The sequence below is a fragment of the Microcaecilia unicolor genome, chromosome 6 (assembly GCF_901765095.1).
Source record: "Microcaecilia unicolor chromosome 6, aMicUni1.1, whole genome shotgun sequence".
In the NCBI taxonomy this organism is placed as follows: Eukaryota; Metazoa; Chordata; class Amphibia; order Gymnophiona; family Siphonopidae; genus Microcaecilia; species Microcaecilia unicolor.
This window is the reverse complement of record NC_044036.1, coordinates 155,925,104-155,943,818: the sequence shown is the minus strand read 5'-3', so window position 1 is coordinate 155,943,818 and position 18,715 is coordinate 155,925,104. Positions and strand designations below refer to the sequence as shown.

General features: G+C 42.2%; 1 protein-coding gene across 2 annotated transcripts in view; it reads right to left on the bottom strand.

Annotated features, from left to right (window-relative positions):
* Positions 1–12,723, bottom strand: part of FAM3D (family with sequence similarity 3 member D) — a 62,175-nt gene extending 49,452 nt beyond the window's left edge. For both annotated transcript variants that reach the window (XM_030205989.1, XM_030205990.1), the window contains exons 1-2: positions 12,538–12,723; positions 993–1,055 (exon numbers count right to left, since the gene is read on the bottom strand). In XM_030205989.1, coding sequence (XP_030061849.1) covers positions 993–1,005 — 13 coding nt within the window. In that variant the 5' untranslated portion in view covers positions 1,006–1,055; positions 12,538–12,723. The remainder of the gene's footprint in view (positions 1–992; positions 1,056–12,537) is intronic.
* Positions 12,724–18,715: the final 5,992 nt, after the last annotated feature.

The following is an 18,715-nucleotide window of genomic DNA, read 5'->3' as shown; positions in this document are numbered from 1 at the left end:
ACCCAACGCATACCAAATTGGAGTTACTGTCTGGTTACCACATGGCCCTTGCGGTAATTTCAATTTTGGCGCGCGCGTCTGAAAAATATATTTTTATTTTCTGGTGCGTGTAGCAGACGCGCGCCACGTGGCATCTGATGTCCGTAGGTCATTACCACCCAAATTCTTTACCGCTAGGCCTATGGCTGGTGGTAAGGGCTCAGACCCAAAATGGATGCGCAGAAATTTTGATTTTGTGACACGTCCATTTTTGGCAAAAAATTTTAAAAGAGACATTTTTTTTGCAGGCACGCTGAAAAATGGATCTGCATGCCCCCAAAACCCGCACCTACAGTACCGCGAGCCATCTTTCAGCGTGCCTTTGTAAAAAGACCCCAGAGTTTTATAGTTGATAGGTGTAAATTTCCTGTGGTATAAATTCTTTTGCAAATACTGTTTCCTCAGTTATTTTGGATTCTTGGCTTCCCAAATGTGGATTTATTGGGACTTTAAGATTTATTCTTGGATTATGCATTTTTCTTCATTTTTCTGCCATTTGTAAGTTCCTTTTCTTTTCATAGATCTACCTTTAATGTAAATTGATCGCAAAAAAAATAAGAAAGTTATGGAATGAGGAAGATATTAAATCCATCTCTCAATGTCTCAGAAACTTTCCAAAACAAAATTATTTATCTTCTCATTTTCTATTTGTGGTTAGCTTACCACAGTCATGAATTCATCAGTGTCATATAGCGATGTTAATTATTGATAGCTAGTTGTTCCTAGATACTTGTAGACTGATTGTTTCCTGGCTCCTAGTCAAGGTTAATGCTTATCTTTGAGGAACTTGACAATCCATGTATGAATGACCTGCAGATGATTGGAGAGGGGGTAGGGCAGAGATTGGCTAGATGGCAGAGTCAGCATTGTTATGAATTTTGAACAAAAGGTTAGGTGCACAAGTTGCAGTGGCTTGAGAATTCTTAGACATGTCGATTGCACAAATCTCTTACCTGACAGCCGCATTATCAGTCTCAGTCGTCTGTACTGTAGCTGATCAAGGTTCTTGGTTTACCCTGTTTAAAGCCACAAGAATTGTTTGTCATTAATTTTTAAGGACGCCACAGGAAACCAGTCTGAAGATGTTAAAAAGAGTTGAAGCTTTGAACATTGGTACTGGTAATTCCTGCAACAGTACGACTCACAAATTTCAAACTTGCGCAAATTCAACCCCTGTCTAGGTTTCTGCATAATTACAGTTAGGTGGATTTAGTATATATACCAAGCACTGTTGCCTGTCAGCTGAGCAGGAGTGGAGTGGAATGGGTAGACGTGAAGCGTTTGTTTTACGCTTTTCGAAAAATACTAGGACAAGGGGGCATGCAATGAAGCTACAAAGTAGTAAATTTAAAATGAATCGGAGAAAAGTTTTCTTCACTCAACGTGTAATTCAACTCTGGAATTCGTTGCCAGAAAATGTGGTAAAGGCGGTTAGCTTAGCAGAGTTTTAAAAAGGCTTGGACAGCTTCCTAAAGGAAAAGTCCATAGACCATTATTAAATGGACTTGGGGAAACTATTTCTGGGACAAGCAGCATAAAATGTTTTGTACTTTTTTGGGGATCTTGCCAGGTTTTTGTGACCTGGATTGGCCACTGTTGGAAACATGATGCTGGGCTTGATGGACCTTTGGTCTGTCCCAGTATGGCAATACTTATATACTTATGTACCTACAGTGCTGCCAGTGGGGGAGGGGGGAGGGTGCTGTTTCACTATCACATTTTCAATAGTGAGGGACAGGTGCCTGTCCCTAGCAATTGAAAACACATAATTGAATTACTGCCCCCTGCTGGCAGGTGCAGTTAGAGGACTCCTGCTCAGCTTACAGGGGAACAGTGATACCAAGGATATTTTTTACAGATCTAAAGAAATGAATCCCCAATGTAGCTGACATTGTCACTCAATTGTGAATTGACCAGCTACATTTAATTACATTTGACAGTCTATAAGCTTAAAGAGAATTAAACAAACTTTGAAATGCATATACCCAGGGATCAATCAATATTCAGCCTGTGGCAGTGAGCATTTTTTTTAAAACACTGATCACCATCAGCTTAATGAGACCCAGATATTCAGTGCCGAGACCTATCTGAGCACAGGCACAGAAGAACCACCTGGAAGTTATGTGGATATAGCTGATATACAATTATCCAGACGTAGTTAGGACTGCTATATCTATGATTCTATCTGCCTGGTTAGCTACAGGGGAACCAGCACTAAATATCGCTGGTGCCCATATAACTCCCAGATCTAGCCCTGGACGGTCCTGACACTAACCAGTGAGCGCCACGGCAGTCAGAATGGATATTCAGTGGCACTGTCTAGTTAAATATCACTGAGTATCGCCTCCCAAGCCAACCTCTCCTGTCTATTTATTTATTTATTACATTTGTATCCTGCGCTTTCCCACTCATCACAGGCTCAATGCGGCTTACATAGTAACAAGAGAATACAATCTGTAGTATAAGAATCAACAAAGGAGGTATGTGGTAGGACAAATGAACAAGGGGCAAATAGGATAAAAAAGGTATGAGGGAAAGGATAGGGATAGGTAAGGACGTTGAACGATAAAGAAGAGATAGGGGAAGAGTATGGAGGGTAAGAAGATTGGTAGGAGGTAATTTCTAAGTCATTGTTGTTAATGATAAGATGAACCGGTAAATGGATGGGTTGCTTATGTTTGCTTATGGTTATGTCTAGTTAAATTGTTTTGATTATCGGGTCCAAAAGGACAAAGAATGTGCCAGGATCGATAGCAATTCTTGCTATATATTTTTGTGATTTTAGCTTCAGTCCTTAGAGCAACATCTCAGAAATTTTCCGGCCGATATTCAAAATGATATCGGCTGCTGACCGGTTAAATCGCTTGGTTGGGGATAGCAGGTAATTTTGACACTTAACCAGCTGAGTGCCATTGAACTATGTGGTTAGTACCTAATCCAAAGCCGGCTATCTTGGAGGCATTCCAGGGGTGGAGTCAGCAATTGGTCAGCCCTTAACTTCCGGATTCTATATAGCATGTGTAGAGATCCACGCCAAAATCCAGGTGGATTCTATAACAACGCGCATAACCTAATTGGCTTAACAAGCTAATTAGCATTGATAACAGCACTTAACAAACAATAATGGGTGGTAGTAAGGTCTCAGGCCAAGAAAGGACATGCGCTGGTTTTCATTTTGCCACATGTCCATTTTCCGGCCCATTGAAATAATCCCTTTTTTCCAGAGGCGGAACAATAAGGGTTCGGCACGCGCTAAAAACACGCATCTACACTACTGCAGGCCATTTTTCAGCACACCTTAGTAAAAGGACCCCTCAGACCAAGTAGAAAAAGCATATTTGAATAGGAACGTTTTTTAGGGCTGATTTAAATAAGGGGTAGGGGGGCTCTGATGTTAAGGACAGAGGCAGGGAATTCCCAAGAATGGGAGCAGTTACACTAAAAATCCAGGAATGGATAGTATCAGATCTGATAAAATGAAAAGATGGGATCTTTAAACGATTATGCTGTGAAGACCAGAGGCATCATGCAGGAATGTAGGGAATCAGGAGCCATGAAAGGTAAAGTGGTTGTTGAAAGTTGTGAATCTTGCTAAGGATGTAAAAAGAATTGAAGCGGTGCAAAGAAAAGCTACAAGAATGGTATGGGATTTGCGTTACAAGATGTATGAGGAGAGACTTGCTGACCTGAACATGTATACCCTGGAGGAAAGGAGAAACAGGGGTGATATGATACAGACGTTCAAATATTTGAAAGGTATTAATCCGCAAACGAACCTTTTCCGGAGATGGGAAGGCGATAGAACGAGAGGACATTAAACGAGATTGAAGGGGGCCAGACTCAAGAAAAATGTCAGGAAGTATTTTTTCACTGAGAGAGTGGTGGATACTTGGAATGCCCTCCCACGGGAGGTGGTGGAGATGAAAATGGTAAAAGAATTCAAACATGCGTGGGATAAGCATAAACGAATCCTGTTCAGAAGGAATGGATCGGATCCTCAGAAGCTTAGCCGCGATTGGGTGGCAGAGCCAGTGGGGGGGGGGGGGGGGGGGGGAGGGGGGGAAAGACTTCTACAATCTGTGCCCTGAAAATGGCAGATACAAATCAAGGTAAGGTATACACAAAAAGTAGCACATATGAGTTTATCTTGTTGGCCAGACTGGATGGACCGTGCAGGTCTTTTTCTGCAGTCATCTACTATGTTACTCACATTACTATGAGAAAGAACTAAAATTGTATAAGTAATTCGACGAGCGACCGGTAGTCAGTGCTCCTGTTGCAAGAATGGGGTCATGTGATCGTATTTGTGGGAGTTAGTAATAATCTTAACTGCCATATTCTACATGAGCTGTAATCGTCGTAGGTTTGATAGGCGAATGCTATGCAGAAGTGCATTGCAGTAATCTAGCTTGCTAATAACAAATGCATGAGTTAGTACCTTAAGTGCCTCTTGTGAAAGTAAGTAGAGCATGCGTAATTTAGAGAAGCAAGAGCTAACATATGCAGAAATTTGTGACCTGAAGGTCAGGTGTTGATCCAGAATGACACCCAGGACCCTGACACTGGATTGGAGTGTAACTGTAGATCCCGAGATGCTTATGGGTATGGCAGGCTTGGAGTTACCTTTTCATGAGAATAAGACAACTTGAGTTTTGTCAGGATTCAGTTTCAATTTGGGAGAAAGTGGCCAGTCTAATTTGATGTTAAGTGCAGAAATATCTTGAGTGGAGTAATAGTCTAAGGTAGTAATAACGGTATGACCATGAGCAATGGCACCATGAATATATTAAAGACTGTGGGACCAAATATAGCACCCTGTCCAAGACGGTGAATCACTGCATTTCACAAAGGCATGGTGTTTGTTCAAACAATGTGCTGAAAGTCCCCCTTGAAGCAGGAATACCAAAATAAAGTCCTTGTTGGGGATTTTGAACAGATTTCTGAAGCTAAGTATATTCTAATTGGATTAAAAGACTAGTAAAATGGAAATACACTTTAGTGTTCACTTCCTGGCTGCTCAGTTTATGAATCTCCTATGTGGGACAGTATCAAAGGCTTTACTGAAGTCCAAATAACTCACTTCCAGTGCATGCCCTTAATCTAATTTTCTGGTCACCCAATCAAAGCAATTAATCAGATTTGTCTGACATGGAGGGGCATTTTTGGACGTTTTGCTCAAAATGGACAGAATCCAAAAAGCAAATAAACTATTTTTGAAACAGTAAAGCGTCTATCTTTTTTTTTTTTTTTAATTGCCACTTGCTAGATGTTTTTGTGCTCTGTGTGTTTATCTTTTGGTCCATTTTTGAAAAAAAAAAACTGTCCAAGTGAAAAACACACAAAATCATGCCATTGGGATGTGGGAGGAGCCAGCATTCTTAGTAGACTGGTCACACAGAAATCCCAGCAGAGCAGTGAGGCACTCTAGGAGGCACTGCAGTGGACTTCATATAAAAGGTCTCGGGTACACATCTCACCATTACCCCCTTTTATTGTATGGTGAGCCTCCAAGACCCACCAAAAACCTATTGTACCCAACTGTACATCACTACAATAGCCCTTTTGGCTACAGGTTGTAACCAAGTCCACCTTCTACCCGGGAGCCAGGGCAAATCCTGCTTAACTTGGCTGTCTCATCAAGGAATACTGAATCTGACCACCTCTCCTTCCGGTGAGGGGGGAGGGGGCATCCCAGCTCTCACCACTCCGCTGTGGTTCTGACTTTCTACCGGCCCAGCAGCAGGGTCAGACAAAATCTCAGCACGCTCACCGTCTTTTAAAGCAAAGGTTTTTGTTTTTTTTTTTTTAAATTCTTTATTTATATTTTCAATATATCATTTACAAGGATAACCTTGTGGACATAAAACAGGCAAGTAATAAGTAATATTAATATTCTCATCCTGCATTTTTCAAAACTCAAAAAGAGAATAAGAGAAGAAAAAATGAAAAAGAAGAAATATCTTATACAGGAAAAGAAAATTAGAATTAACTAATCAATTAAGAAACACAATTAACCTTTCTTAGACCTCAAAGCACGAGGGGGGAGTGATAGAATTAGAGAAGTAATCAAAACAAATAACATTTACAGAAGTAAAAGCTGCCATTTCTCCAAATTATTTTCTACATATTACTTCAATTGTTTCATTTCTAGAAACGATTTCAGTTGTTCCGATGAAAAGAAATTATATTTAGTTTGACCTAATTTAACTACACATTTAGCTGGATATGCCAAAAAGAAAGATCCCCCAATATCCATTGTCTTTTGTTTCAAAGCAAGAAACGCCTTTCTTTTCTGTTGTGTTTGTTTTGTCACGTCTGGATACATCCAGACTTTAGATCCACAAAATTGAGCTTTGGAATTCCGGAAGTAAAGTCTTAAAATATTGTTGTAGTCTTGCTCAAAAACCAAAGAAATTATTAATGTAGTTCTATCCAACACTATTTCTATAGATTGTTCCAATATTTCAGAGATATTTTGTAAGTCAGGCATATTCTGTTCAATACCTTGTAATTCCCCCTTTGGTTTAGGAATAAAATAAATCTTATTTATTGGAGGCATAGAGTCTAGGGGAATTTTTAATATCTCAGTCAAATATCTACGTAATGTATCAATTGGGGTTACCCCTGTTAACTTGGGAAAATTCAAAAGACGAAGATTAAGCCTTCTATTATAGTTCTCTAACTGTTCAATTTTCCTCCTCATTTCCATATTATCTTTAAGAGCCACATCTTTAAAGTCCTTAAACGAGTCCACTTCTTTCCTCAAAGTTGTCACTTGCTTTGTTAAATCTTCTTTTACGGAATCAACAGTTAATTTTAAACCCTCAAACTTGGCATTTAAATTTGTAACGTCACCTGAGGTTTTCTGCAGTGTAGTATTCATCCGGTCCAACATCACCCAAAGCGTTTCCAGAGTCACCTCCGGGCTTTTTGCTGAGGGAAACCGAGTTCCTTCAGCTTTCAGAGCCGTTTGTTGCGGTCCTGGGTCCTCGCTGGCTACCCCCTCCGATACACTTCCGGAATCAGTGGGGTTTCCCTCCAGGGCCGCAATCGACGCTGGACACGGAGGGATCGTCGAAGTAGGTGGTGGCGAAAGGGAGGCTTCCTCTCCCGGCGGGGAACTCGCTTCTCCGAGAACCCCCGCTATGGGATCTACTTCCCTCTGAGACTTGGAGAAACCGGGAAAGTATCGTTCCAGAGACGCTTGGGCCGGGGAAGACGTCAAGGTAGGCTGAGGAACATTCCTTAACGCTCCCTTCCTTTTAGAATGAGGCATTATCGCACAGATAGAATAAATTTCCCCAAAATGCTCGGAGCTCTCTACCAACCTTTTGGTCTGGCAGCCATCTTGACACGCCCCCCAATTACTCTACTCATTAAAGCAAAGGTTTATTTAGTGGGCTGTGTTACCTTCTCCTTAATACAGCCTCAGTCTAGGATTAGTTTAGGGGAGGAGTGGCCTAGTGGTTAGGGTGGTGGACTTTGGTCCTGAGGAACTGAGTTCAATTCCCACTTCAGGCACAGGCAGCTCCTCATGACTCTGGGCAAGTCACTTAACCCTCAATTGCCCCATGTAAGCCACATTGAGCCTGCCATGAGTGGGAAAGCGCGGGGTACAAATGTAACAATAAATAAATAAATAATCAACAAAGAAAGTTACAGTCCCAGTTTACAGCATTCACCTCTTTAACACAGTTCAGTCTTCATTCCAAAAAGGCAACAAAGCAGTGAATCCCCTCCTTGTTCTCAATGATAGCATAACCCTCACAAGCACTACTTAATTGGTTAGCTTCCCCTACAAGTTTATCATTTTCTCCTTTCCAACCTTCAACAGTCTGGGTAAAACTGAGGCCACAAAACCGTTTACCTTTTCAACCGGAGTCCATGCTAAACCTGAGACTTCAATGCACTCCTCCTCCTCTCCTTCCCCTACCTCCTCTTTATTCCATTCCATGGCTTCCTCCACCCAGGGTTCCCCCAGCTGCTGCTCATTCCCCTGATCTGAACTCACTTCCCAATCATTCACCCCTCCCTCCATTTCCTGGGAGTCCTGTATGTGTCCTGATGGTTTCTGGGAATGGTAGTTCCTTCCCTTATCTGGTAGCCATACTGGCCCTTGGCCACTAGAGGGTGAACTTTTCCTCTAGAAGAAATTGGAGAGTGAAATTCATTACGTCTAAAGGGAAAACTTCTCCCCTGTCCTGGTTTTGGCACTACCGGACTGGGTCTCTTTCCCAACCCCTCACAAGGTATCACCCATATGTGAGTACAGTAGGTTTTTGGTGGGTTTTGGAGGGCTCACACTTTCCACCACAAGTATAACAGAGGTGATAAAAATGGTATAGGGTTTGTGCCAAAAGACATATGAGACAAGACTGGAAGACCTGAATATGTATACCATAGAGGAAAGAAGGGACAGGGGAGATATGATACAGACATTTAAATACTTAAACAAATCTTTTCCAGAGAAGGGGAAACAGTAAAACTAGACATAAATTGAGGTCGTGGGGTGGTAGACTTAGGAGTAAAGTCAGGAAAGTCTGTTTCATGGAAAGGGTGGTCGATGCCTGGAATGCCCTCCTGAGGGAAAAGACAAAAACGATGACAGAATTCAAAAAATGTGTGGGAAGAACATAGAGGGTCTCTAATTGGAAAAACCTGAAACTTAAATGGCTGCACGTGTGTGTTGATGCGTCAAGTAGTGCTTAGATGGCGACTCCAGCTGTGAAGAACTAAGGCCGGTGCCAGGCAGACTTGTATAGTCTGTGTTCCTTATACAGCAATCTGGTTTAGGATGAGCTGGAGTGGACTCTGACGGCAACTCCAGTAGTTGGAACATAAGGGAAGGGAAATGGGACTTGATATACAGCCTTTCTGAGGTTTTTGCAACCACATTCAAAGTGGTTTACATATATTCAGGTACTTATTTTGTATCAGGGGCAATGGAGGGTTAGGTGACTTGCCCAGAGTCACAAGGAGCTGCAGTGGGAATTGAACTCAGTTCCCCGGGATCAAAGTCCACTGCACTAACCACTAGGCTACTCCTCCACCAAGGACAGTGCTGGGTAGATGTCTATGGTCTATGCCCCAGAAATGCCAAAGAAAGGCCGTGATCTCTGGCCGTCTTCAAATCTAAGCTAAAAGCCCACCGTTTTGATGCTGCTTTTAACTCCTAACCCTTATTCACTTGTTCAGAACCCTTATTTTATCATCCTCACTTTAATATTCCCTTATCTCTTGTTTGTCCTGTTTGTCTGTCCTAATTAGATTGTAAGCTCTGTTGAGCAGGGACTGTCTCTTCATGTTCAAGTGTACAGCGCTGTGTACGTCTAGTAGCGCTATAGAAATAATAATAAGTAGTAGTAGTAGTAGTCTAGCAGGAGAGCAAGAGTTTTGAAACACAGAAGGCACCTGGAGTTACGTTTCTGTACCATTGTAAAGAAAGTCACTGTACACCGATGGGTATCTGTTTGAGGTTCAAGGTTATGTTCTTGCGGGGTCCCACAGGGATCGGTGCTGGGACCTCTGCTTTTTAACATATTCATAAATGACCTAGCGATGGGGGTAACTAGTGAGGTAATCAAATTTACCGATGACACAAAGTTATTCAAAGTAGTCAAATCGCGGGAAGATTGTGAGACTGGGAGACTGGGTGTCTAAATGGCAGATGATGTTTAATGTGAACAAATGCAAAGTGATGCACGTGGGAAAGAGGAACCCAAACTATAACTACGTCATGCAAGGTTCAGCATTGGGAATCATGGACCGAGAAAGGGATCTAGGTGTCGTCGTTGATGAAACGTTGAAAACATCTGCTCAATGTGCTGCTGTGGCTAGGAAAGCAAATAGAATGTTGGGTATCATTAGGAAAGGGATGGAAAACAAAAATAAGGCTATTATTCTGCCGTTGTAGCGCTCCATGGTGCGACCGCACCTTGAGTATTGTGTTCAATTCTGGTCGCCGCATCTCAAAAAAGACATAGTGGAATTGGAAAAGGTGCAGAGAAGGGCGACAAAGATGATACAGGGGATGGGGCAGCTTCCCTATCAGGATAGGCTGAAGAGGTTGGGGCTCTTCAGCTTGGAGAAAAGGCGGCTGAGGGGAAACATGATAGAGGTCTATAAGATAATGAGTGGAATGGAACAGGTCGATGTGGAGCGTCCGTTTACGCTTTCCAAAAGTACTAGGACAAGGGGGCATGCGAGGAAGCTGCAGTGTGGTAAATTTAAAATGAATCGAAGGAAATTTTTCTTCACTCAACGCGTAGTTAAACTCTATAATTCGCTGCCGGAAAAGGTGGTTAATGCAGTTAACTTAGCGGACTTCAAAAAAGGGTTGGACGGCTTCCTGGAGGAAAAAGCCATAGAATGTTATTGAATGGACGAGGGAATACAGTATTTCTAGGATGGGCAGGACAAATTGCTTGTTCTTTTGGCCGCTGTCGATGACAGGGTGCTGGGCTCGATGGACCCTTGGTCTGTCCCAGCATGGCGATGCTTATGTACTCATGTACTTATGAAGCTGTTAATAAAGCTTCTTTTCTTTTCCTTTTTTTTTTTCTTTTTCTGAAACAACTTTTTTATGAAAAGTCAGTAGAGGACTAAGTTGGCCAGCAGGAAAGCAAATACCTTCATCTCTAATGTATTCTTTTATTCAGATTAATACTGTATTGTATTGTTCACACTTTTAAAGCAAAAGCCTTTGCACTTTCACAGATTTCAGCAATCCACTGGAACTGCACATGATAAATGCGACTGAAACCTTCAATGCCCTGACGCAGCTTGTATTGAGACCATCTCTGATAGGTTATTGTGTTAGACTTGGGCCATGTTTACGTCTATTAAAATGTGATATACAATCAGCAACAGTGCTCGTCCTATGAAGGTGTCAAGAGACCGTTTTGCAAGACCGTTTCCCATTTTCTTGTTCAGATTGTAATACAAAATAAAAAATTAAAACAACAAAAAAATATTGATAAAATTGCCCTTGTTGCAAAACAAATCAGAGTGATGTACAATCCAAAAATCAGTAAATCAAAGCAAAAAAGGAACTCCATTAAAATATAGGACAATCATTCGATCAGTAAGATGATCCAGACAGTGTTAAAAGTCCACTCGTCAACCATGCCAAGCACTCTTATAAGAATAGAGAAATCATTCAAAATATAAAGCAACCACGTGTGTTTTTTGAAATGACTAAAAGAAGATTCTGAAATAGAGTGTCTTCTATTTCAAGGCCCCTTATGGTTATAATCTTCCTCTCTCGCTTATAACCATAAGGGGCCTTGAAATAGAAGACACTCTTCTGAGTAGACTACCAGTGTGTTCAGCGAGGACTGGGAAGAGTAAGATGGTGATCATTAAGGGGGTCATTTACTAAGCTGCGATAGCGTTTTTAGCTCGCAGTAGAAATCAGATGGTGGTAAACATAGGAATATACTGCCAGCTGAACACTACCACAGCTTAGTAAAAGACCCCCTAAGAGAGCAAAGTAGGCAAGTGGGGTAATAAGAAACGGTTAATCTAGCTAAATAATCCGGAAGGCCAGTATGTAATGCTTTGTAAGTCAGAGTCAAGGTCCTGCATTGAATTCTCTGTTGGACTGTAAACCAATGAAGCTTTTTAAACAGTGGAGTAACGTGGTCTCGGCTTTTGGCTTTATAAAGAGCACGGACGGCAGTGTTCTGAAGCGTTTGGAGTCTTAAATTCAGATTTAGCAATTCCTGTAGAGACCACATTACATAGTTGCAGCTGTACAAGGAAGCTGAAATAAAGCAACGCCATTTCAAAGAACAAATGTATCATGTGCTTGAGTAATGTGTAGCATTTAGCAAACTACAACAATTGTGGATATAAAAGCCACAAAACTTTGTCTTGTCCTGAATCACCTGTCATAAAATTCACAGTGTAAAACAGACTTAATGGTAATTTTAACATAAACATTATTTATTTATGGCCAAATATCACAACTTTAGATTACAAAGTATCTCAGGTATCTGATTAAATGAAACACTTGCCACAGAGCTCACTCTGTAATGCACTTAACCAGAGGTTTGAGTATAAATTGTATCTCCACTCTCAACCCCAGTGGTTAGAGCACTGGTCTTGCAATCCAGAGGTGGCCGGTTGAAATCCCACTGCTGCTCCTTGTGATCTTGGGCAAGTCACTTAACCCTCCATTGCCTCAGGTACAAAGAAAAATCCAAAGTACCTGAATGTAACTCACCTTGAGCTACTACTGAAAAAGGTGTGAGCAAAATCTAAATACATAAATACATGCCTTGTCCCATTCCAGTCAAGTCTGATGACCCTAGTTCTAAGCCTCTTCAATAAACAGCTGTTGGTTCCTAAGAGCTAACCAAAACCAGGACATAGCCCAGAATGCAGTTCCCTGTTACCCTGCAAACTGTACTCACTGCATCCAGTCCCTACAGAAACTCCCGCAGCAACTTTCTGAGGCAAAGCACCCCAGGTAATAGTGATCTCTGCATTCCTTACCTGTGTAACTGGGAGCAGTGAGAAGCAGGATTTGGAGCGGAGGGAGCTCAGCTAATCTGTTTTCTGGGCTGACAGATACTACAGGAACCTTCTAAAAATGTTCCAGCCCAGTATCTTAGACCCAACCCTCCTTCCAGCTACAAAGGTGGCATGGCTGCCATGGAGACGTTGGGAGGTGTCTGGCCAGACCAGACTGACTAGAAATCTGTGGTGCTTGATTAATTCCAATTCTCCACCTCTCACACACACCTTAATGTGCTGAGTTCCTATAACCTGTTCACTGTTGTAAGGCTCCTCCTACCCCACCACATCTGATTTCATAGTGGCCTAGTTTACTTACACCCGCCCTACAAATAACCCAGGATCCTTACTGTGGGCTAAGAAGGAACAATTTACAACATCCTTGTAATAAAATCAGGTAAACAAGACCTTTGAAACTGGCATGTACTTGAGAATTAGCAAAACAAATAAATTAAATAATAAGCATTGTCACCAATTTACCAAAAATTGAGGCTCTGAGATTCAGTGGAATTTACTGTCCTGAATACAAACAACATATGTACCTGACACCGAGAAAGTGTGAAAATCCAGTGCTTTAAGGTGTGGGGGAGAAAAAAGCCTCAAGGTGCTCTTGATCAACAGAGCTATAAATGATCCTACTGACCTATCTCTTGGTCAAAAAACCTTCCCAGGACCTTCAAAGCAAATTGACAGGAAAAACTTGTTCTGATCTGTTTCAATTTGACAATACTGGTACAAAAAACGGCTGTTCGGGCTGCTAATAAACTCAAGTGAGGTCTGTGCCCCTAACTCAAAAATAGACAAGATGTCACTTAGCTTTAATAGAACCGTTCAGCTGTGCAGTCTCATCTTCTGCTCAAAAGCCATCTAACCCACGGACCGACGGTGGCCAGAGTTTCGCTCTTGCTAAAAAGAGCAATGCTGCTTCAGGGTCCAGATGGGTGTGGTAGAACGATTGCATCCCAGCTCAACATTGGGTGAAAAATAAAGGTGATAAAGGTTGCCTTGTTCGGACAGCAATGTCGCGCTGGAACGCTATCGTTCTACCACACCCATCTGGACTGTGAATTTTTCCCTCCACACCCACTGTTTTTTTTGTTTAGAGGATTCAGTGGAATTTATCCAGTAGAAGCAGCAGCTCCTCCCCTGCTCATTAGGTCATATCTGGATTTTCAGTGACACTCCATTCCATGTTATTCACTCTTCGATGTAAAAGGCGTGGGTGGAATGGAGGCTTCTCTCTCTCTCTTGAACTTTCTTTTGTTCTCCTGCATCCACACCTTGTCCCTTCCACCCTCTCGCACTGTCCCCCCTCCTTGCTCTTCACCACTCTCTTGTACACTCCATCTTTCTCTCCACTCATGCACTCTCCCTGCCCTCTTTTCCCTACTACTCAAACTTGCACTTTTTCTTTCTATGCCACCAGCCCTTCACTTCCTCTCTTTTCCATTCCTCCTAAAACCCTGCCCTTCCCCCCCCCCCCCTCGTACACTCTGCTGGTCATTTGTCTCCTTCTTTGTAACCCTGTCTCTTCCCTTATGCTCCACCTTTTGTCCTCTCCAACTCCTCCTCCTACCTTATGCTGCAGTCCATTTCCTCAACAGGACTGGATTTGCAAGCACAACTTGTTACACTATATAGAATCTGGAGGTTAATCCACCATTACCTTAGCAGAAAAAAGGAGCTGATGTTGCAACAACCTTGTAACATAGTAGATGACGGCAGAAAAAGACCTGCATGGTCCATCCTGTCTGCCCAACAAGATAAACTCATATGTGCTACTTTTTGTGTATACCTTGATTTGTAACTGTCCTCTTCAGGGCACAGACCGTATAAGTCTGCCCAGCACTATCCCCGCCTCCCAACCACTAGTCCCGCCTCCCACCACCGGCTTTGGCACAGACCGTATAAGTCTGCCCAGCACTATCCCCGCCTCCCAACCACTAGTCCCGCCTCCCACCACCGGCTCTGCCACCCAATCTTGGCTGAGGATCCATTCCTTCTGTACTAACATATGTGCAATTTTGCTGCATTCGTGCATAATATTCTGCATAGTCAGAAGTGCAAGAATGCAGGGGGGGGGGGGGGGTTTACCATGTGTGTAATCAGTGCACAAGTGCATGTGCTGACAATAATATTGTGCTTATTATAATCACATGGTAATGAGGTTATTAAGCATTTGACCAGAAGCAAAGAAGTGCTCAACGAGGTCAGAAGGTAGAGCAGAGGAGTCCTTAGTACAGTGTGTAGAGCATGTGGCGCGAGCTAGAATTACATTGTATGGGCTACTGTGTTCAGTGCCAGATTCTGCCAATTTCGGTTTCAGACAATTCCTTTTGCTGATCACAAATCTGTACAAGGAGACTGAAGCAGGAGAAGATGGAGAAAACAGAGAACGAAGGAAAGAGAAGGGCAACCAGGCAGAAGACAGGCAAAGGATTAAAATACAAACTAACACATGCATGTAGCTTTTCTTACATGAGCTCGCAATTGTGGAATACACTACCAAAATACTTAAAAACAATTAATGAAATAACTACCTTTCGCAAATCGTTGAAAGCCTATCTCTTCACTAAAGCTTACCACGAGAATCCATAACTAACCACAACATACCACCACGACTCTCTGATTATGACTGTCTCCTTTCTATAACTGTTTGATTATATCGACAGGCTAACCTTGTTATTCTTGACATCTTTGTAACACCAATTGTATTTCTGTACCCTGAAATGGCGATGCCATTACAGGTATTTGTAAGCCACATTGAGCCTGCAAATAGGTGGGAAAATGTGGGATACAAGTGCAATAAATACATAAATAAATAAGTGCTAGGCCTCAGCAATCATGAAAGATCCCACAGACAGGCCACGACAATGCATATTTTGAACAAAGGCAACATCGGAAGGGATATGGTATTAAAGAAACATGTGAAGCGTACCTACCAGTTATGCACAAGAGCGATTTTATCACTGTATGGAAAAAAGAGTGCTACGGATCCAGACATAGCTCATGGGCATGCTGTACCAAGGTTGGCAAAGTTACTCAGCAGCTTGCATTTCCTTGGCAACGGATTGTTCCAGAATGCAGTTGGAGGAGCCTATGGAATGAACCAATCATCTTTTCCCAGACACATCAACCAAGTATTGCAAGCCTTGAAGAAATGTGTCCAGAACTATATATAGTACCCTGAGCAGCAGGTACATCGGTAGCAGATGAAAACTTGCATTTTTCAATGCTGCGGGCATGCCAAACATGATGAGTGCAATAGATTGTTCCCATTTTGCTCCTACACCTTCATCTGATAGGGAAATGGTATTCCACAACAGAAATCACTTCTACTCAATGAGTATCCAAGCTGTGTGTGATCCTGAACATGGTCTCAAGTTTGCAGACAGCTGCCATAATTCCTAGATTTTGTCCAACTTGGCACAGGTATGGAATTTCATCATGGGACAGTATAGGGAAGGCTGGGCTGGGTGTCACATAGCAGAGCAATTTCTTGCTAGGGCCAGGGGAAACACGTCTTTTAATGAAAATTTGCCCTTCTAAAGCATAAGTGAGGGTGTGTGTTTGTGTGTGTTGGGGGGGAGGGGGGGTGAGTAAGGAAAACACAAAGATAATTTCTTGGTGGAAATGGGTCATAAATTTGTTGAGGAGCCATAAACTGAAGGGTAGGGGTATCTTTTCACAGCATTTAGCATACACACAGAGACCCAAACAGTCCAATCTCAATTATCCGTCCTTCGCCAATTCATCTAGCATATCTGACAGCCCCCCCCCCCCACCCCTCGGTGACATCACATTGCTGTTAGGAAGCACACGGCTACTCTTCCTGTTTTCCGGCTTTGCATGCTGCAAGGAAGCCATCTTTGAACTGAGACCGTGCTTCTCTACAAGGGAACCAAGCGTAGCAGCTGGTACTCCTTCATGCACCCCTCATCCAAGTAAAGAAGCATGTGGCTTTTCTTCCTGTTTGTGATTTATCATCCTCACTTTAATATTCCCTTATCTCTTGTTTGTCCTGTTTGTCTGTCCTAATTAGATTGTAAGCTGTGTTGAGCAGGGACTGTCTCTTCATGTTCAAGTGTACAGCGCTGCGTACGTCTAGTAACGCTATTGAAATGATAAGTAGTAGTAGTAGATTTGTGCCCATGCTTTTATGCATGAATCTATGGATCTGGATCCCACTTTTGTTTCCCTTGCTCGGTTCTGTACCTGTACAGTATTACTGCTCACATTGCCTGCTGTACAATTGAAGTGCTGTGTATACTATTTGTGCTCAAATTGCCTATTGTACAATTTTTTCCATTGCTGATTAATTAAAATATCATTTATTAATACTAAAGCTACCCTATGCCTGTTCTTTGTGCATAATGTTTTGTGTGCAACGTTTGAGGGGATCCTGTTGTTTTCCAGATGATCTGACTTTTCACTTATCCGACACCGGGCTGGTTCCATTTACATAGGATAATCGAGATTCTACTGTACAACCAAGTTCTAAGGATTATGCTTTATTGATAGGACATGCAGGATAGGGGTGTAAGCCATGGTTGCTGAACCCCACCCGCATCATGTACACCTGTAGGGATGTGGTATAATAAGGCACATAACACGACAATTTTGGTTATAGAGCATACCTTTAAGGGTTCTAAAAAGCTGTTTCCATGATTTGGATAATTCTGGAGAAGCATTACACTGGAAAAAGTTGTGGACATCATCGTGGTGTGTTGTATGCTTCACAACATCACACTTAACCAAGGGATGCAGAATGATATGGATCCCAAACCTACCATTTGTCGTCCAGATACTGTGAGGGTGAGCTCCAATGGAATGTTGTAAAGGATTACTTTTCAGGTAAGTAATACAGTCAGCCTTGGTACTATTTGAACCCAGTACTGAAAGTCAGATGTAGCGAAGTCCCCATCGCTTTATTAGTTCTCCGTGCAACACATTGGCAAGGATTCGCCATGCTGGGATTATAACACAGGCAGAATTATTTACCACATAATTAAATTATACAGCAATTGTTGTGGTTTTATAGGGGCCCTTTTACTAAGGCCTACCTCATGCTAAAAGAGCACTACCACGGAACATGCCAAGGCATCCCACGGATGTTTCCCACTTAGTACATACTAATCCCATGCTGGAAAATACTTTTTATTTTTCAGCACGGGAGTGGAGTAGGCAGAGACTAGGTGTGCCTGCACTAATCAAATAACATGGGCAAATTACCTTGTGGTACCCTATTTGCATGGGAGTAGTGCAGGAGTCCTTACCACCTTCTAAATAGGTGGTGGGCAAGGGCATCTGCAGTAATAGCCACGCACTAATGGGTAAATTAGCACATGGCCATTACAAAAACAAAATACAACAAGGCGGCCATTTTACCACCATGCTAAAAGTGGCCACAGCGCACGGAAAACCCACGCACTGACACCGGTGCTGGCCACTTTTTAGCGCAGCTTGGTAAAAGGACCCCACAGCAGCTTTTCTAGAACCACTGCTTACGTGTGTAGGGCATTTAAAAGTGCAAATGCTGGGCAAACGTCTAAAATAACCTCCTCTACCTGCAGTTGTGTACTTTCTACTTGTGGCAATTTTTAAAGTGAAAGCACTCATTTTGGCAATTGGTGCAAGGCTGCCAGTGATTTTTGTCTCAATTGCCCTTATATGAATCCTGCAATGCCCCAATTAAAGTTGGCAATAGCGTTCCCTTTAAACTGGTGTGCAACAGGATCCCAAAGAGTGCCCAAGAATTGATCATGCTATGTATAACTTGCCAATCTTCAGATTTTGAATTCATCATATTTTGAAATCAAAAATTGTTTTGCCATCATTTGCACCGCTCTTTTCAATACTTTATAGTGACTGTCCTCTTTTGTTCTTTACTATGAATCAGGGGCTTAGCCAGACTGGTTATTTTGGGTGGGCCTTCCAAACCATCTCCCTTTTTTTTTTTTTTTGTCTCAAACATAACCAGCTATGTTAATATTCAGCTTTGACCAGTTAAGTTTATAATAGCCAAAGATAGGACTGCTATTTAGCTAATGCTGAATATTCTGGTAACCGATTACCTTTTCGACACTAACTGGTGATATTCAGCAGAGATCTTGCACAGAATATTGGTTGTTAAGCGCCAAAACGCTATTTAACCAGT